Source organism: Drosophila teissieri, chromosome 3L (assembly GCF_016746235.2).
Source record: "Drosophila teissieri strain GT53w chromosome 3L, Prin_Dtei_1.1, whole genome shotgun sequence".
NCBI lineage: Eukaryota > Metazoa > Arthropoda > Insecta > Diptera > Drosophilidae > Drosophila > Drosophila teissieri.
In genome coordinates this window covers 14,169,552-14,189,756 of record NC_053031.1, presented here as the reverse complement: position 1 = coordinate 14,189,756, position 20,205 = coordinate 14,169,552, and the positions used below count along the sequence as shown (strand labels likewise).

General features: G+C 47.1%; 2 protein-coding genes across 4 annotated transcripts; one reads left to right on the top strand and one right to left on the bottom strand.

The window, feature by feature from the left end:
* Positions 1-627: 627 nt before the first annotated feature.
* On the bottom strand, positions 628-17,463 carry LOC122617956. Of its 3 annotated transcripts, none has more exons than XM_043794024.1 (8): positions 17,202-17,463; positions 16,167-16,387; positions 9,849-12,342; positions 8,954-9,510; positions 8,638-8,836; positions 1,913-8,556; positions 1,659-1,847; positions 628-1,594 (listed from the first exon to the last, which is right to left on the bottom strand). In XM_043794024.1, exons 3-7 carry the CDS (start codon positions 11,717-11,719, stop codon positions 1,663-1,665), a joined length of 9,456 nt encoding a protein of 3,151 aa, XP_043649959.1. In that variant the 5' UTR covers positions 11,720-12,342; positions 16,167-16,387; positions 17,202-17,463; the 3' UTR covers positions 628-1,594; positions 1,659-1,662. The 3 variants fall into 3 exon arrangements, with proteins under 3 accessions (XP_043649959.1, XP_043649961.1, XP_043649960.1); XM_043794026.1 differs by having other exon boundaries at positions 9,849-12,332; positions 17,280-17,463; XM_043794025.1 differs by having other exon boundaries at positions 17,282-17,463.
* Positions 17,464-17,929: 466 nt separating this feature from the next.
* LOC122617959 (GATOR complex protein NPRL3) lies at positions 17,930-20,161 on the top strand. Its single transcript, XM_043794027.1, has 2 exons — positions 17,930-18,089; positions 18,145-20,161. The coding sequence occupies exons 1-2, from the start codon at positions 17,956-17,958 to the stop codon at positions 19,841-19,843; spliced, it is 1,833 nt and encodes a 610-aa protein (XP_043649962.1). The 5' UTR covers positions 17,930-17,955; the 3' UTR covers positions 19,844-20,161.
* Positions 20,162-20,205: the final 44 nt, after the last annotated feature.

Genomic DNA, 20,205 nt, shown 5'->3' with positions numbered 1-20,205 from the left:
AGACCACCTGCATGATTTGCTTGTAAGAATTAAAATTGCATATGTACAAAGTTATATATATATACTATTGCCCCTTAAAAGAGATTGGTAAACACCTTTACAACTTATACGAAATGTTGTGTCTAGCTTATTATCCGTAACAAAGCATATCTGAATCGATTATAGATAATTTTTCACAGGGTCAAAAATGAGTTTCTTTCTATTTTCATGTCCAACAATCCAATTTTGTTTTGTGTGTGTGCGTATTGGAAGTAAACAAATTAGGTAATTTCACTGTTAAGATCGAAAAATGCTGCAACAAGGAACATTTCAAAAACGGCTACAAAAATTTAATCGTGTAAACTAAATCTGATTAAATTTCACAGCAAAAAACGTTTTCTTGCACATCCCTTGGTGAGCATTGATCAGAATAAAATCTTGTTCTAAACCTAATGACAAGCTATTTATCAAACAAAATTATGTTACAATTAATTTGTGAATATTTTATTTTAGGCGAAATTCGAAAGATAACCATAATTAAGCCTATTTACGAAAATGGCTACGGACACTTTCTGTTGCTGCCTCTATTTACATTTTTAACGCGATCCATTAGCTTAATTTCATTCAATTAACCCTCGCTTTGTACTCTTTTTAACTTACATTACTTGCTTAATAAGACAAGTATTTTTTATTTTCATCCTTTTGGTTGCTCTTGTTTGGGTTTTAAAAATATTATGTACAATTTCGTTAGTCCCGGATTTTGTTTTCTTGGTCTTTCTAACAATTATATTTTGTATTATTTGCCAAGTTCTGTTCTAGGTAATGTGTTTTTAATATTGCTTGTATTTTTTTAAGTCTGGCTAAACTGTTTTTGGGTAAATATTGTAGTTAAGTGTGATTAATATATACTTTTTATTTCTACGATTATAAGTAATTCAAAATGTAAACGAAAGTGACACAAAAATATATTATGTAGGGATGAACCCTCCGCGCATCTACTTTCGGCTCCTCTGCAATGGCGACAACGGAACTTTTTCAGGGTTGATTGAACTTAATAACTAAAAATACATATTCAATTAGTAAATAAGCCAAGAGTGGTTTCTAACATCTTTACAACTTCAAATTTGGCTGCCTAATCTGAATTCTATTTGCTATGTAAGTTTATGCTTATATCGCGCTACATAGGCTCTATTTATAGGTGTCTAGCATATACATGTGCATATATATCGTAGGTTCCTTGTTTATAAGTAGGTTAAGCGGTTTGATTGCTGTGACATAAACGATACTATAAAGTAACTAAGTAATTTAGTTAATCTTCCTTTTCCGTGTTCCCAAACTCTCTTGCTATGCAAAGTGTGTTTTGTCTCCTAATATACATTCATTGATAGCATTTGGCTTGCTTGTCGTCTCCTGATTTCAAATCACATTACATACAGGTATGCAGCTCATACTATATGCGCGTTGTAATTGTTATTATAATTTAGTTTGTAAAATCAAAGAACGGGATGTTTTTGTTGAAAATTGGAATTAATCTGCAATAAAGCGGCCTTCGTTGATGCTGTATTATTATTATTTTGTTGTATTGCATTTTCTGGTCAGCAGTTTGTTTAGTTCACTGTGGATTGAAATGCGTTGAATTAAAGTTTTTTCGCTGAGGTTTTTCTTAGTAATTCACATACCTATTCAGACGCCATCGCGCCTGTTTGCTGCTGTGGTAACTTTCTCCAAAGCACCCGCAGCGGCGCCTGTGCCCAACCGCTCGATGACCCGCGAGTCGCAGGATATTGTCCGCTGCAAGCACCGCGATCGCTCGCTCATCTTTTCTTGCTGCTGCTCGAGTAGTGTGGGTGCAGCATTGAAGTGTCCACCTGCAGACGATAGTTGGTTAGAATTGCTACACCATATATAAAAGAGTCTATTATAGTTTACATACCCTTTGGCTTATCATCAAACATGTGAAGCTTTTGCGCCGTGCTAAGTATGCTATTCACCGTACTTAAGGTGGTGGCCGCTGGATCTACTATGGCATTCTTGGATTGCAATCTTCCACCAGCGACGCCCAACGCTTGCTGCAAATGATTACCGCTGCTGCTTCCGCTCTTGTTGCTGATGCTGCCCTTATTGTTGTTCAGGTTGTGGTGAACGTTTTGCTGCGGGTGATGCACACTGATCGAGTTGCGCCGCTCCCGTATCGCCGCCTGGTAGCGTTCCGGCGACTGAAGTGAGCACTTGTTAATGGTCTGTGGCTTGGCAAAGCAGCGATCCTTATTGGTGCCCGTTGGTGTCGTTGGAGTGGTTGGAGTTGTGGGTGTTGTCGGCGTGGTTGGCGCCGTGTCTACCGATGGACGATGGCGCATCCTGTACTCGCTGATGGAGAGCTTACGTTTCGGCATAGGGGTTGGGTCGGGAACCGTGAGCATGGGATTTAGGCGCGGATCATGGCTGGCAGTCCGCGTATACAGTTTTAAAGGTGTGGTAGCCGGGGGTGGCATTTCCAGGGAGGAAGCTGCAACTTTTGCTGGAGTTATGGCGTTACTAAGCGGCGTTACTGCTGCAACTCCAATGGGTTTGACAGCCGATAATGCTGCTGTCTTGGCTTTGGTAGACTCCAGATATTCTGCCAGACTGGGCATGGTGTTGGTGACGGGACTGGGGGTGCTAGTTGGCGTCGGAGGATCCTGCAACTTGCCGTAGATTGTGTTGTAGAAGGGAAGCGACGCTACCTTGGCCGAGCAATTGTTAACCAATGGTTGGGTTGCATGAATCGGTGACGGCGTAGGCTGGGTTATCAGTACTGGGATGGGAGCAGCCTTGGGTGTCGGCATGGGTGTGGAAACCAATACAGGACTTGGAGTTGGGGCCGAAATTGGAATCGAGTTTGCTGGGACTGGTGTCAGGTGAGCAGGCTTCTGTATGTGATTTGTCTTTTGCTTGTTATCCTTCTCTTTGTCCTTTTCCCTGTCACGTTCCTTGTCCTTGCCCTTTTGCTTATCGTGCTTCTGCTTTTCTCGATCCTTTTTCTTGCTTTTCTTCTTCTCCTTCTTTTCCTTCTTCAAGGCAGCCGCAATTAGAGCCTGCTGCTGCCTGCTACCGCACATAGACTCTCGCCTTCGGCTAATGGCATTCAGTTTTCCGCTAGCAATGGCAGCCGCCAGACTCATACCTCCGCCACTGGCTGGAGTCGCCTCCTGGTGGTTATTCTCCTTACGATGCTGCTGCTGTTGAACGGCCGTGGGCACGCCAACCACTGTGGGGGCGGCGAGAGGCAGGCCAAGCCCCTTACTGCTGTTCAAAAGGATGCTACTGCTTAGGATCTGGCTGTTAGGCTTTGTAAGCTCCTGCTCGAAGTTGGTCTGGCGCTTCTTAGTTGTCGGTGGCGTTCCCTGCAACGGCGATGGCGTGACTACCGGAGTGGGAGTGACTGGTGTAATACACATAGACATGGTGCGGCGCCTCATTTGCTGCTGCTGCTGCTGCTGCTGCTGTTGCTGATCCACGTTGTTGTACGCTGTGTGCTTGGTCTTACCATTCGCAGTAGCAACTGGCAGACTAGGTGGAACTAGGACCGGCGCTATCGAAGATTTGCTGTCTGGCTTTGATGGCTGCGTTGTCTTTTTCTTGGCATCCACAATTTGCGAAGTGGAATTTACAATAACTGCCGCCTTTTGCTTCTCCTTCTCCTTCGATTTTTTCTTGTCCTTCTTCGACTTCTTTAGCTGCTTCTCCTTGTCGCGCTTTTCATCCTTATCCTTGGAGGATTTTTTCGACTCCGTGCCACTACCGCCACTGCTGCTATTGCTCTTCTGATTGGAGGAGGCGGAGGTCAAAGCTGCGGTAGCCTTTTTGTTTCTAGACTGCAAATAGGAAATGTTGGCTGCATGGAACGACAGCAAGCGTTCCTGTATATCGTGTTCGGTGAGATTTTTGGTACTCGAAGGAGCAGTTGTGGTTGTAAGTGGCGCCGCAGCTATGTTTGTTACCGCCGATGTAATTGCATTGGATGCAGCTGGTATCGTAGGACCTGAAACTGTAGGCACTGTTACTACTGACGCAGGAAGTACTGACTCCAGTTTAGGCTTCTTCTTTTGCGGTTCATCCTCCAGTTTTACAGGTGGCTTAGTCTTGACTGCCGCTTTGCTAACATCGAGCAGTGTGGCCGCAGCGACTGCTGCTGCAGTTGGTGTTGCAGTTACAGTTGCTGTCGTGCGCAGCAGAGACTCGCCCGGCTTGGGCTCAACCTTCGTGGGCTCCTTCTTAGACACTATCTCTTGACTTGGCTCCACTTTGGGCACCGCTTTCACTAAGGTATTTTCCAGCTTCGGTTCCACTGGGGCGGGCTCAACTTTAGGCTGTTCCTGTTCTTGGCGTTCTTGAAGCTGCTTGATTTCCTTCTCACGCTGCTCCTCCTCTTCGCGCTTCACCTTGACCATTTCCTCGAACTTATCGCATGCCTGGCTCTCCTCTCGTTCCACATCGATCTTCACGTCATCGGCCGCAGCACTTGTGTCCTCCGGCTCGATCTTAACCAGATTATCCTCAGCCACTATTTGATGAGTACCCGGGCTGGGTGAACGCAGAATGTCAACGTCGTCATCTTGCTCCTGTTGGTGATTTTCTATCTCCACCTTCAGTGCAGTCATAGCGACATTCTCTTCTGCCTCATCCTTAGGCTCCCCAATAACGTCGATATGCGGCTCATCAGACTCCACGTTCGTTCCATTGCTTACCACCACCAGGCGCCTCTTCTTCAGCGGAGTACTAAATCCGTTCGCCAGCGGAGAGACAGTTGGTGCCGGCTGAGGAGAGGGAGTGGCAGCTACCGACTGATTTTGTGGCTGCTGAAGCTCATCGACTGGTGTGGTCTCCTCGCTGATGGCTTGTCGCAACCAGCGTTTCTTCACTGACGAATTGTTTTGCAGTGGTAGGTGCAGTTGTTCGCGAGCAGGAACAGCAGTTGTCGACTCTGCCTGATGTATGAACTGCTCCACCTTAAGTAAAGCTGGCGCTGGCAAGGATTGGCCTTGGGGTTGGCGTTGAAGCTGCTCACGCTCGCCGTTGATTTCGCTCATAGCCGCCTGCACGAGACTGTCCAAACCGGATGCGTGCTGCTGTTCTGCCTGCTGGAACCAACTGGACATGAGCGACTTCTTGGTTTTGGCCCCACCGGGCGGGTACTTGAATTCGCCTAGGGAAGGCGACGCTGATGCCGGTGCCGGTTGCTGCTCCAGGGGTCCCATAGCGGCCTCAATTAGCAGGCAGGCACTGCTCACAGAAGCTGGAGTTGCTGGCAGGGAATGTGATTGGGATGATGGCGATTTAAATGGTTCGTTGGGCGACGAGTTGTTGTGGGCCAGGGCCAAAAGAAGACCTGCCGCCTGATCCTCGGATCCGCTGTGATGCGACTGAGGATGCTGACCTTGATCCTCCGATTCTGAGTTGGTCAATGCATGAGACTCTCCATCCGACTCCACCACGATACTCTTTCGTCTTTTGTTATTGCTGCCACCCGAGCCCAAGCCATTTGTATTGTTATTCAAGCTGCGACTAACCTTACGCTTCTTCTTATTTCGACGTTGGGCAGCTGCCGCTGCGGAGTTAGTACTCGTTGGCGTCTCTACATCCTCGCTGATGGAGTTTGAGCTACCACGCTTGTTGGGCGAAGCGGGCGAGTTGCTCGCTTGCCTCTTGCCACCGCTGCTCTGGCGCGTGTCCTTCTTACCGCGAGCTTCCTGCTTCTCCATTTTTTCAATCGCTCGCAGAATGGCCTCCAGCTTGCGATCCTCACGCGACTGCTTTGGCTTATCCTTGGCCGGCGTTCGTGTCGTGGGAGTGCTTGTGGCACTTGCCGACACATCATCCTCTTTGGATTCCGCTGACGAAGGAGTTGCTGGTGGAACCGCAGCAGCCGAAACAGGTGTCAATGGCTGCTGCTGTTGCTGGTGATGCTGCTTGGCAGGCGTTTTCTTTCCGCCGACCACCGAGGATTGAGCATTGACCGTAATATTATTGTTGGTTATCACTGGCGCCACACTTTTAGTGGGTGAATTCAATTTGGTGGGCGTAGTCGCTGGAATTGCCTGTGCTCCCGTTGAAAATACTATCTGCGGCTGGTGCTGTAGGGGCTGAGGTTTTTGCTGACGCTGTGGCGACTGCGGGTAGTTGGGCTGCTGCGATTGTTGTTGCAGATGTTGGGATTGCTGTTGTACTGTTTGCTGATTATGTGGTTGTTGTTGTGGCTTATGTTGCTGTTGCGGTTGTGATTGTGATTGTTGCTGCACTGTTGTTGCTGCTACTTTGATTGGCGTCACGATATGCGAAGTGGGGGTGGCATGCAGTGTTTGCAACGCGCTTACTGCCATTCTAGCCTCATCCGCCATTTGCTGTTGTTGTTTTTGCTGTTGCTGCAGAAAATGTTGCTGCTGTTGCGCACCCACTACATGTTGCTGTTGTGCCACAAGAGCGTGCGGCTTCGGCGATTGCTGTTGTTGCTGTTGCGGCGGTTGCCGAACAAAATAGGTGGCCATAGGCTGCTGCGCAGCTGCAGCAGCTGCGATAACAGCCAAAGGCTCCTGACTTTGTTGCGCTTGCTGCTGCTGGAGCAAAGAAGATTGCTGCGGTTGCGGTAATGCCACGTTGACCTGCTGTTGTGCTGCTTTTGGCAATTGGGGTGAAAGCATAGGCGTGAGCATCGGCGTGGGCAGCGCAGCAAGGATCTGTTGCTGATGCTGTTGCGTTGGACTGCGCTGCAAAAGCGACAGTTGTTGCGGCGGTAACGGTTGCGGATGCTGCTGTAAGGTTGGTGACTGCATCTGCGTTGGTGTCGGTGAAGGAATGGACACCGACGGTGAAGAGGACGAAGTGCAAATACCGGAATCGTGCAGCACACTGGACATGGACACCGAGCAAGAGTTGTTGCTGCTGCTGCTGCTTCCGCCGCTGTTGTTGCAGTGCACTCCGGGAACTGGCGCTGTCAGCGATGACGCTGTCACAGACGACTTAAAGCCCAAATTCAATTGTCCAAGCTGTGGACTGTTAAGGCCCATTTGACTGCTCTCGCCGCTGGAGGAAGTGGAACGATTCCTGGAATTTGGCAAAACTGTCGCTCCAGCCGCCACCGCTGCTCCCACGCCCAATCCCATGGTTAGCTGTATGGCTGCCGCACTGTTAGCAGCAGCTGCCGCAGCCGCTGCAGCTGCCGCCTTATTCCGATGACTGCTCCTGGGCTGGGCGGGCGGAGCTTGGAGCTGTTGCTGCACGGCCAGTGGTAGGGCGAAGATACAATCACTTCCCATGTCGCAAGCGCAACGGGTACTTGTTGGCTGAATGACTGCAGCGTGTGACTTCTTCTGCTCCACCGCCGCCAAGTCGTGTGGCTCGTGGCGGATCGTGATCTCCGTCTGGGCACGTATGTGTGTTAATGCCACTATGTACAAGTGCAGCGTTCCCTTTTCGAAGTAGTGCTGCAACTCAGCATTCGGTCGGCAAGATCGGCGCACGAACCGTGCATCGTTGCCATAGGTCCGCGTATCCACACATACCTCTGGGCCCTTTAGGTAGGATGGAGGTTGCTGCGCCACTTGTGGAACACTTCCGTCCGGCCGTAGGGTCTGCATGGGCGCCTCCACACCGGGCAGCTGGTAAAAGAATACAAACTGTCCCGGAGTTTTGTGCGCCTTGAAGCTGTTAAGGTAATTGCTGGGCGGCGGTGTATTCATGTTGACGGTGGGATTCTGGGTACGGAACTGGGTGGTCAGCATGTACTTGCCGCGTAACTCGTGGATGGGGGCATGGGGCGCCAATTCAACGCTGCTAATAAGCACCTTGGCGCCTGCATACGGAATAAGCTGAGCCCGTTGCTCAAGCTGCTCTGTGCTGCCAGCGGTGGAGAGTTGCTGTTGAATTTGCCTCAACGCCTTGTTCTCCGTGTTTTGTATGCTCTGCAACAGGCTGGGTTGCTTCTGAATGGCATGCAAGCGGGCGCGAAGTTCCGGCGAATAGTGGTTGGTCACTGCATACTCGTAGTTCTCGATCCACTGGCGCAGATTGGCGGCATGCTTCTCGGCGGCTGTTAAAGCGGGACTGTTTCCCCCTCCACATGATCCATCTCCGCTAGACTTGGTCTTGCGTTTGCTGCTCTTCTTGCTAGACTTTCCGCTGCTGCCAGTGGGAGTACCGCTTCCGCTGACGTTCTTTTCTCCGCCCATACCAACACCGCTCTTTTTGGCTTTCTTTAAGGTGGAGGTACTTCCCGAATTCTCTTTGGTTTTCTTCGACTTCTTCGACATGCCGGTGCCCGTGGCAAATCCTCCATTAAGGCCAGATGTCAGCCTGTGCTGTAGTTCCTCAGACATGGGCAATCCAGTGCCGAGTCCACCGCTAAGCGTTGTTCCCGCTGCCACGGCTGCGGCACCATTGGCCGCTTGCGTAGCCACCAGCAGCATGTGCTCCTTGCGCTTTTGCCGCTGCAGTGCTCGTGCCCTCGCCTTATCCACTGCACGTGGCTGGCAAAGTTCACACATGTACTCCTCCGGGATGTTTTGGCGGTCGATGCCCATGCAGTCTACATGTTGCCATGCCCTACAAAAAAGAAATCAGGTTAATCATGTACAATTCTATATATGTTGGGCAATCTGATTGAGGTACGACAATGATACTTACGAGCATTTGTCGCAGCAGATCATATACCCATCGTCGTGGGTTAGTTCGCATATGCAGCGCGTTACGGAGTCGTCCTCGGCCTCAGCTTCTGGTGCTGTTTCAGTCTCCTCTCCAGGATCAATATCTGCGCTGGCTAGTCCCATCCGAGAACTGCTGCTAATTGCAGAGTGGGCATCATCGTCAGCTTGGTGGCGAGCAACTGAGTAAACACAGTTTATTAGGTTAGTACGAATAGCAAATAAGTGATTGCATAGAGCTTAGTCTATATTTTCAAAGTAATTCATAGTTTCGACTCTGCAAAGGGTCATGTACTTACTTTGCTGACCAAAGTAGCTGCAATATCCGCCAACCGCGGTCGGCGTTCCCTGACTACCAGCCACCGTGACACCAATACCGCCAAGGGACCATTGCTGCGGCTGCTGGACCTGCTGCGCTGCTCCAGCAATCGTGGCATCACTAGCCGCTTGCTGAGACTGTTGCTGCTGTTGCTGTGAGGCGTACGTGTGATCCTGCATGATGGCATGCAGCTGCTGCAGCCGAAGATCCTGCGTCAGTACCGGCACCGGGCGCACCTCTTCAATGTACAGCTCCTCATCGTTGGCACTCAGTTGATTGTGCCCCAAGGGATGCGATGGCTGTTGTTGTTGTTGTGGCTGCGCCGGCGGTTGGGACGCAGCCTTGGCCAGAGCTGGCGAAGACGGTGGTGCTGCCTCCACGTGGACTGGAACGTTCACTGGTGTCAGGTGAAGAGGGGTAGCGGGCGTTGGAGTGGTCGTGGCGAATCCGCTTCCACTGTTACTTCGCGGGCCTGCGAGATTGCTCATACTGGTGCTTTGGGCCAGGTTATTGCTGCTGCCAACTATGCTATTCACGCTGCAATTGGGAAATTGTAATTAGAAATTGCGGTTTGATGCCTTTTGAAATTATCACAACACAATTTGAACTCCGCCATTGACGAGGCTACTTTTACTGCGACTGCAATAAAACTACTGACTAGTTGGCCGATAGTTGTAAATACAAACTTTGACATTAGCAAAAGATAACTATCGATGCTTGTACTAAATTGACAATCGATCATGCGAAACATCGGCACATTTGACTAACAAATCGATTCTAAATCGCTTCGTTTGCATTTCAAAGCTTCTTTTACCTTTTATTGCAATTATTGAATCTCATGTATCTCTAAAACATTATTCCATGTCGACACTTACCCGTGCTTATTGTAATACTCGATGACCGTTGGGGCCTTTCGCACGCCACCAATCACATCGTGCTGCAGTTGCTGGTGATGCTGCTTCCGTTCCAGCGACACCGACCTGCTGCTGGGCGCACTCACGGACTGACGACGAGCAGCGGTTGCCGACGACATGTAGGAGGAAATGGCCGCACTACCACTGGCAAAGCCATGCGACGAGATGCTCACCGACGGCGTGGTGGCCACTGTAACGGGCGGCGTCCCAGTGACCGTGAGGAACGAAGCAGAGGAGACCGGCTTTGTGCCGGCTGCCTGGTAGTGGGCAAGCAGCATATTGCCAGATGGATTTCCTCCCGGACTACTGGCAGCTGCCCCGTTGCTGCTGCTGCTACTGTTGCTGTAGATGATTTGGGTCGGGGGTGGCATGTTGCCGCTGCCAGTGGCTGGAACCTGATGGAATCGCTGCTGCTGCTGGCTAAACGACTTCTGGGCCATGCTTTGCAGGATGCGGGCAGACAGTTCGTCGGTCATCTGAGTTCCATTGACGATCATAACATCGTCGGTAATCAGAGAGGAGTTGGCTACCGCGTGCTGCTCATTGTCGCTACTCCCGCTACTGTTGTAGTGGGTGCGCTTCGTTGTCTGCTGCTGTTGGGGGTGCTGCTGGATGACGGTGCCATGGGAGTTGACAAACTTAATAGTTCCTCCGCCGGCGGCCTGAGTCTGCTGCAGAAGATATCCTCCTCCGGAGACATTCGGCGACGCTTTGTGCTGCAGTTGCGTTCCCTGCGGCAGGCTGATCTGCTGTTGCACATACTTGTTATTCAGCTTTGTTACCTTCGCCGGAGTCGGAGTGGTGACTATTGACTGTTTCGCGTAGGTTGGCTGCTGCTGTTGGGGCAACGCAGCAATGGACAGGGCAGTCGTCTGTTTCACAAACTTTGCCTTGGCCCCCGCCTTGTAGGTTTGCTGCTGTTGCTGCTGCGTGATAAAGGTTTTAAGCTGCTGAGCCTGTAGTTGCTGCTGTTGTTGTTGCTGCTGCTGCTGTTGCTGCTGCGACATATTGCTAACACTCTTGACCGTGATCTTTTGATTGGCCTTTTTGAGAAGAGCAGCATTGCCACCCAACGTTGTCGCCGTGGCATTCACATACTTTGGTTGCGCTGGCTGCACCATTATCTGCGACGGTGATGCCGGGACGTAGGACTGGAGGCGCGTTGCCACTCTGGAGCCCAAAGTCACTTTCTGCAGGGTAGCATGCGGGTGTTGTTGTTGCTGCTGATGTTGCGCCTTAAAGGCGCTGATGCTACCAAACTTCTGGGGCTGCTGCTGCGTCTTAGCCGGCGAAGCTGTCACATACGGCAGACTCTTGGCTCCCAGATAGTTGAGCTGCTGCTGCTGCTGACCGGCTGCTCCTTGGACTGGTGCCTGCTTGGAGAGCACAGTGAGATTACTAAGCAACAGTTTGGAGTTGTGCGGCGGCGCCGCAGCTGATGCGTCGATGATGACGTTGCTGGTGCTACCGTCCGTGGTCACAATCTTGTAGATCTGGGGATTTATTAGCTCCTGACCGGAGCTCCCCGAACTGGCTGCCGTCGCAGCTAAAGCTCCGGTTCCGGCTGCTGTACGCACCGCGTACTTCTGCGACTGATTGATCGACTGAGACTGGCTGGCGCTAAGGATCTGGCGCGTACTGATCGACATGCGACGTTGCATTATGCGCAGTTGTGCCTGTGTGGAAAGGCTGCTGCCATCGATGACGATATGTGGGGGCGGCGGCTGGGGCCCACTGGCTACACCGACGCGATTTATGCTGCTGGTGCTGCCGCCGCCACTGCTACTGACAGCAGGCTCCACGAAGACCGCGTCGTGACTGGACATGGGCATGGTGGTGGTGCTGCGGCAGATTAGTCCGCTAACTAAAATTAGACGTGTGTTAACAGGAAGGGAGCCTTGGTTCGGCTTGAGAGTTCACTCTTTTGGTAGAGTATGGTTTCGGTCTCGGTTTAGTTTCTATTTCACAACACTACTTCACAGATAAAGGCGTCATGTTGCTGCCGGTTCTGCTGATGCAGATTCTGCTCTTGCTGTCGCTGGGCCTTTGTTGACGTGCCCCCAAAACATTGGGGGCTCAATGCATAACCTCTGGCTCTGGCGCGGATGACGGAAGCTGAAACTCCCAGTGGTAACAACTGTAGGCGTAGGCGATGGTGCGCGCTCGATTTGCATAGACGGTGTCCAACTCTGTGCCACATCACATTGTCAGCCATCACAATCATAACGCTGGGAGAGATTCGGCAACTTCCTTTGCGTGCTCCCCGGCTTCTTCGCTTTTGCGTCCTCTGCTTGACTCCCTGTATACGGATCCTTATCCTAAAGCTGATCCTATTTTGCGAAAATAATAGTCCCGCCCAATTGATATTGCGTTGTTGTCCGTCGTTGTATGTGGGATATTGAATTCTTTGGATACGGTCTTTCCATAAACGATCTTTCGTTGTATCTGCAATGAGCTAAGAACAGCAAAACTATTAAATATGTGCAATAGAGAAACAGTAAAAATAAATGATACAGACTTAAGCATTTAATTTGTCGCCACTTGGTAAACAAATCTAAGTTTTTGTTAAAAAATAACTGTACCAAGGGTACACTTTTTTGGATGTAAAGCTTAAATGAAATATTTTAATGTACCACGGGTACATTGCCATTATCGATAAAAATTCACGGAGGCGCTCATCTCTATTATCCAGGAGTAGCATTGCCAACACCAACTCGGATTTGAGTTATGTAACAAAATAAAAAGCACAGCACTGCCAACGGGCGCCAAAAATGCGCATGCGCACTTTAAACATCAATATTCGCGTTTATTCTACGTATGTATTTTCGTCTACGCTTTCGGAATGTGCTTCGTGGTGGGCTGGGGCTGCTGCACTTGCTGTAAACTTGAACGCAGCATCAGGGAGCGGAAAAGTAGAAAAGCAGCGAAACAGCAAAGCAAAAACGGTGCGAAAGGTGCGCCAAAGCAAAAGCAACAAAGGGATTGTGCATTGTTTACACTTGTGTGCGTGTGCCTGAATACGTGGATGTGTAGGTGTAGTGTGACCCCTCTGGCCAATAAAAAAAAGCACCAACAACGTTTAGCACTTGTGCATTTGGCTTTTGTGGAAACAAGTTTTCCTATTTTGCTTTGTTTATCTGCACCGCTAAATGGCTAACGAAATTTTCAACGCAATACGCGTCCCAAATCAATTAATTAATATGGGGCTATTCTAGTTAAAACTGTCTGTATGTCTGAACCACGCTTGCTATCTAACGAATTTTGTTGTATATAATTTAAAGAGTTTTGATTTTTTATCATAAGAATAAATTTAGCATAGTCTACTTAAGGTGTGTAAGTTGTGTGTGCTGTAGTAAACGTGTTTAAAAAGTTACACTTAAAAAAAAAAACCTCCTTTACCCGGTTCTGAAAGATGTCAACATTTGCCAAGTATTGCACCTTATTCTCTAATTCTCTAATTTACTGCACATTACGGCCGTTTGCCCCGTCTTTCGCATTGCAAACCACAGAGCCAAAGCAAAGCAGAGCGAAAAGTGAATGCACTAATTTCGCCTTGGCATCCGGCGCGGCATTCATCGCTAGTTGTTTCTTTCTTGTTTTTGTAGTCGTTGGCTTTTCAGTTTCTTGTATTACACAGGCCACTTGCACTTGGGTATATCTGCCATATCCCACCTGCGTGTGTGTGCGACTACTGGTGCGATTGTGCTGGCTGCCAATTTGCGCCTATTGTAGATACAGTTTCTAATTGAAACAGAGAATGGGGAGCAGCGCAATTGATTCCCCAATTGAATACTAAATCTGGGAAAGCACATGCTTATGTAACCTTTGGTTTACTGCCTATAGATTGTCGGATACAAGATGCAATTATGTAAAGGCCGTCAGGTTAATCGATACGATAAACTGATTTACAACTTCAAGCTCCAGGAAGTTAAGCTTAGAACTCTTTGACAGTGGCTGTGGTAAGCATTTCTCATTTCCGTTTCATGTTTCGTTTCATATTTCTCAATGGAAACAAAGGGGCCACAAAAGATAACACATAGGACGGCTGGGGCTGTCGTAAATTTTGATTTCGGTTACAAACACACACACACTAGCATCGACATTTAGAAAGAATCTTACATGGCTCTTAGTTAAAAATACACATGCGAGAAAGGGGAGAGGGCGAATTTGGTTCTCTCATTATCAGAAAGAAGGTGAACTACACTCACACACACACGCACGTGTTCGAGTCTAACCCTACCCCAACCCCAACAAAAATTACAACAACAACAGCATCAGCAAGTAAAATGCGCGCCATAAACAAATTACACACAAACTCACACAATAAGCCCCCTTCGCGCCCATTATCGGTTCGTGGGTGTGAGCAAGACAGCAGCAGATCCCCGTAAATCGTGCCTGCAAATGCACGTTGAAAACTTATCGCGCACACACAAACACATCAAAAGTGGCCACAGTGCTTTCATACAGGGTCGCATCCAGGGGGGATCACTCGGGATACATGCCCCAAAATCAAATTCGTGGTACCAACAAAATATTAGATAAATATTAAAATTTTTTTTACAGTTTCCTCTTAACTCAGAGAGCTCCCTCCCAAAAATATTAGAGAAATAATTCAAATTAAGTTATGTATCCTCCTAATTCATATATGTAGCTCCCTCGCCAGAATTATTCATTATCCGCCACTGCTTTCGTGACGTTTTTGTTGGGGTTTTCTTTTTGTTGCTATGGCTTTTGTTGCATCGCTAGATGAAGTAGAACAAATACAAAGCTTATCGAGTCTCGCTGACGCACACATCCAAACGAGTGTGTCGAAAAGAGAAAGACTCCCATTGTGATCTTCGGAATAAAAATGAACATGCAATTAAAAATAGTAATGCTGCTCATATTAGTTTGTTGACCAATGGACTACGTGACTGCACAATATCAGGGGTATTGCTTTGGCTGTACTTTCATTGACACAATCGACAACTGTAAAATGGGCTTTAGTTTTTGCATACGAACTAGTTTGCAGTGTCTACTATTAATTGCGTCTTATTTTTATTCATTTGCTTTCTATTTCTGGTGTGTCTAATTCGGTCAATTACCAATCAAGAATTGGGGATGCATTGGATTTCATTTCAAAGGTTATAGATATTGCACCATTAGGCAAAATTCTAAAGTGGGGTTGGGAGGTGATTTTAGGGTTGCGGCAGTTTGGTTTGGTGCCGCGACAACCCTTTCAATTATCGAATGCTTAGCTTTCGCGAATTTACATTTTTGCGATGGTTTTGTCTGCGCTGCGCAGAAAATAACGAAAAACGAGCGCAGGCAAAAAGTTGTCTATCAACTTTTGCTTTCATTTTGTGGCGAAAATTCGCGCGTACAAAGCGCAAGGCATAAATAACAATTGCAAAAATCACGTATGCGCGAAGAGCAGAACAGGAACATTCGAGCAATGCCTGTAAGCAAGAGCGAGACCACCCTAGCTCCGCTCACACACACACTGAGCTATGTTAACTGCGACCAACTTCACGGCGTACAGGCGTGTAAACGCTAGAGCATGCAATAAAAAGTTTGACGAAAACAAGGCGAAAGAAATGAAAATAAAAACTATATCGCTCTGTGCTAACATTCTGGATAATGAGAACAATATGGCGTCGTCCATATTTTTTTTTTAACGAACTCTCATATTTTAATTTATTTTTGCGGTAGATTTGTTATTAAGATGTTCCGACTAGCTGATGCGCATGTCAAAATATTGGTAGAGACAACAAAAACACTACACGGCATACACATTGCAATAAAAATGCGGCGGGGTGTGCCAATTCGAAATCTGATTTTGATACCGATTTTAATAATTTAGACACCCGAGCAAAACAAAATAAAAACAAATTGAAATTTAACAAAACAATTGCTTTGGGCTGGCAACTCTGTGCGTGGGGCATTATTACGCACATCTACCTTCACGTTGCACAAAACGGAATCGAAAGCAAAACAAATGAACCCGCGAACGTGTGCGAGCGAGCACACCATACAGACGGCGAGTGGAAAAAAGAATATGCAATCAAATATGGCGACACACACAGTACACAATATGCAAAAAAACAAAAAAAGAAGGCATCAACAAATGGAATATTTATTTAACTTGCTCGACTCAAAAAAAAAAAAAGTGAATTACAATCAGTTGTGAACCGATTTATATGTGTAACCCATTCAATTGTATTTTTTCCGACTCAAAATAATTTGCCGATTTGGGCGCGCACTCACACACTAACACACACACTCTCTCGTTTTACTCACCGTTTACTTTGTTAATTTTGAGTTTTCACTTCATTTTGCACAACTTAGTTTAATTTGACGGCAAGCTACGTGGTTTTTTTTATCTCGAAACTTTATATCTCAATTTTATAAATACAAATTGGATTTGTATACACTTTGACACTGTTTTTTTTTGTTCCGTTGCACATTGTTGATTCGCAGCATTCAAGTTATGGCGCGACGCTGTTTCGAACGTTTACTACCTGCACAAATCAAAATGTTTCTACTTTGATTAATCAATTTTATTATTATTAATACCGTATGGCACAAGAAACAGAAGACAAAACGAGCAAGAAAACACATACACTGATGTCGCTGAAGACGTGTGTAAGAGCGAGACGACTAGTCTGTTCGACCAGAGAGAATAGCTAGTGTGACCGTTCTATCTTATGGAGAAGACTTGCCAACTGCCTATTATCGCCTATTTTATTTTGTTCGCCTGCCCTGCTTCTTCTTCTTGGTTTTTGTGTTGCGCTGTTTCCCTGTTTAGCCTATTACTACTGCGCCTGGCCATTCCGAAATGCTGTACGTACATATTTCGATTTCGCCTTTCCGCCTATTCGTTGATACCCACACAAACGTATATCTGTGCATGCCTTTCTACGTAGGTATTTGTAAAATCTATACACACGGATGTTGGCGCACATATACACAAAAAGGAAAATAGTTATGTTATTAACTATTTAACCAGAAGCTATTTACAATTTTAACGTCCATTAATCAGATTTGGAAATACAAGGACTAGATACTGAAACGTAGACAAAATAAAAAAGGGAACTGCAGGGAAATGACAATTAGTTTAAATTAACTTATTGGCCATCTTTCGGCCGACGACTATGAAATTTATTCAGAATCGAACCACACAGTCAAGTAAACTATACTTTTTTGTAGAATTAGTTATACCTCTCCTACACTCACACAAATATTATATATATATATGTATATATAGACCGCGGCTAGTACACGTTTAGCGTCGTCTCGCTCCCACCTACGCTCTGCTCATATTTTGCCTCTCACAATGTGTGTGTTTTCCTCTTTTCCAACACGCTAATAAGAAATCTTCATTTTTAAAAGTGCTTTTACAGCCAAACTAACACGTTTCACGGGGGAATTTCATAGTTCTGCGATTGCCGCGCTCGCATACTACGCTCCCAGCTATTTTCACAAATTTTTTGTTGACGTTTCGAGCACAATTTCCACACGTTTTGCTCACAACTTTCCGCTTCTAAAAAATTAGCGACTGACCAACCGAAGACGGTCACACTACAGCGGGGCGATAGATCGTTATCGCTCGACCAGGGATTCTATACGATGAGCTTTGCCGATGTATATCGATGGCAATAGCAAGACCGTTCATCGGTTATGTTTTTCTTGTTTTTGGACATATTATCAATAATAAATTATTAAAATGATTTAAAAAAGGCCTCTGTGTTGCATTTATAATTTAATTTGCATGCAAAATAAACATAATCTTTGCGATTACTTATTTAAAGTTTTGGTATTTTATGCACACTTAAAGAGAGCCACACTGCTGTAAATATATTTTCTTGTTTTACATTTATTTACTTCGCTTTAATTTCTTCATGCTGTCAGTTTGCGATACTTTTTAGTCAGTTAAATAGCGGTCCACGTAGTTTATGAAGCAAACGCCGATTCTGAAAGTTTATCTGGAATCTCGGCAATATCTTCGTTGACCCTGACCCCAGCTGATAATGGAAATGTTCATATTTTAATTTACCTAAAAGGAGTCGCCTCAAAGTGTCCCAGTGCCATGGACACAAATGTGAATCCCCTGGCCGTAATCTTGGTTTACTTCGATAGCAAGGGGGATCGGCTACTGTACAGGTATCCCTACCAGACTCTTGGCCAAACGGAGGTGGCAAACGACGAGCAGCGGAAGTCCAGGTACTGTTGTAAAAAAAGGCTCTGATCTAAACTAAACCGATTTATTCAATCACAGAAAACGCAATCCCTATGCCGTGGCCAATACGGACGATTTGCTGCAGACGCCCACCCACTTGGGCGCTGCCAAGAGCCAAGGACAACTCCAGGGATTCGCTGACGAGGTCCTATCCGCTCTTTTTGCCGTTAAGCCACAGCTATGCAACCAGAAGTTTGAACTCAAACTGAACGACGTGCGCTTCGTCAGTCATCCCACTCTGATTCCGCACAAGGAGCAGAGAAGTGGACCAATGGCCAAGCAACAGATGCTTATCAACATTGTTTTTGCGCTGCATGCGCAGGCCAGCTACTCGATTGTTAAGTGCTACCATGAACTGAGCAAGCGGCTTGGCCTGGCGCTGAAGTTCGAGGAGCAGCGCAGTGGGTATCTCACCGAGCAGACGGCCCAAATGGCCCGCACACACGACGAGCAGCAGCAACAGCCCCTGGAACGCACATTGGAGTTGATTGCAGAGCGCTGTAGTTTGGCGCAGGCCTTGCGCTCCATCTTCCACGATCTGTGCACCACAGGTCTGCTGAGTACCTCGCTGAATCACAACCTAACTTTGTGCTTCTGCCTGCCCGCTAAGGCACACCAGCTCCATAAGAAGGGCAGCATGGTGGATCCGGAGACCATAGATCGCTGTCTTCGTGCACTGAAGCCTTATCATGGCATGCTACTCCTAGTGGACTTTGCGGAATTGCTGGACTGCGTTCCACCGACAGGCGCACGCATGCTTTGGCAACTAGTCGACGCCTACGACCCACTGATAAGTCTGCAAAGCATGTCCTCCAATGCCGACTTGAGCATCGAACATGTTTATAAGCTCGTCTCGCATTTAGTGTACTGGGCTAAGGCTACTATTATTTATCCCCTCTGCGAGACAAATGTCTATGTGATTGCGCCGGATGCACCGTTGCACACTAAATCCCATCTGGTGGAGAAGTTCTCGGCGCGTTTTGCTGGTATGTCGCTGTTCGAGGTGATCTCTGATTTTTCGTTACCCACCTCGATTGGGCATTTAACCACGCCCTTGCAGCAGCCGGCGCGACAGGGTATACTCGCACAAATGGTGATTTGGATGCTGCAGCACCATCTGCTGATGCAGCTGCACACTTACGTTCAGTTTATGCCCAGCGAGGATGAATTTGGAGATTCGGCCTCCTGCAGCAACCATCTAAGGGATGCCATTAGCGATGAAGAAGGAGAGCAAGAACAAGATGCGGACGAGTTGCATGGCTCCATGCTTAGCATGTCCAGTCATCCGTTGCCAGTGCCAGCGGTGTTGGTGGGCGGACATCGACGGGACGTGTCCGAGGACCATTCTTCACTGGCCTCTGACAACATCGCCGTGCAGCCATCGTCCAGCCACAAGTCCAATTTCAGCATCACCGCCTCGATGAGCACGGACAATTGCGACAGCCTCGATTCCATGGAAGATGAGCAGAAGCTAAAGGAGCTACTACAGGTCTTTAGCGATGCGGATCGAGCTGCCATCCGTCGAATTCCCGCCTCTGCCAATGTGGATGATCTCTCACTGCTTGTGAAGCTGTACCAGATGGGTTATTTTAAGAGCGAGCACCACCTGGAGGAGATTATGTACTTCGAGAACTTGCGCCGTTCGCAACTGCTGCAATTGCTGGATAAATTTAGGGATGTGCTTATCATCTACGAAACCGAAGATCCTGCAATTGCATCCATGTACAATACCAAGTAGCTTGGGCCGAATTTGCATTCCTAGATCTTTATGTTGAATGTTTTTGTTTAGTTAATGCATATAATCTATAAAATAGTTGTGTATCAAGTTTGTAAAGTTTGTAAAGCAAGGTTAATTACGCTTGTAGACTATATGTTTTGTTACTTATTTTTACAAGCCAGTTCTTAAATTCAATTCAATTATTGTTATACTAATTATTTTTGATTTAAAGTGTTGATTTCAATTTCAAACAACTACGAATAATCATAATTATGGGCGTTGAATTTTAAACTTTGCGCCCATTGTACAGCTATAAGATGTATCGATAAGTGCATATTAGTTTGATTCTAAGAGTCATATTAAAAGAAAATATAATATACATT

Excerpts from the sequence above, each read along its gene's own strand:
- LOC122617959 (XM_043794027.1), top strand. The coding sequence starts at position 17,956 with ATGGACACAAATGTGAATCCCCTGGCCGTAATCTTGGTTTACTTCGAT. Across the intron at positions 18,090-18,144 it reads GACGAGCAGCGGAAGTCCAG|AAAACGCAATCCCTATGCCG; the intron begins GTACTGTTGTAA and ends ATTCAATCACAG.
- LOC122617956 (XM_043794024.1), bottom strand. The coding sequence starts at position 11,719 with ATGCCCATGTCCAGTCACGACGCGGTCTTCGTGGAGCCTGCTGTCAGT. Across the intron at positions 9,511-9,848 it reads GAGTATTACAATAAGCACGG|CGTGAATAGCATAGTTGGCA; the intron begins GTAAGTGTCGAC and ends TCCCAATTGCAG. Across the intron at positions 8,557-8,637 it reads ATCTGCTGCGACAAATGCTC|GGCATGGCAACATGTAGACT; the intron begins GTAAGTATCATT and ends TCTTTTTTGTAG.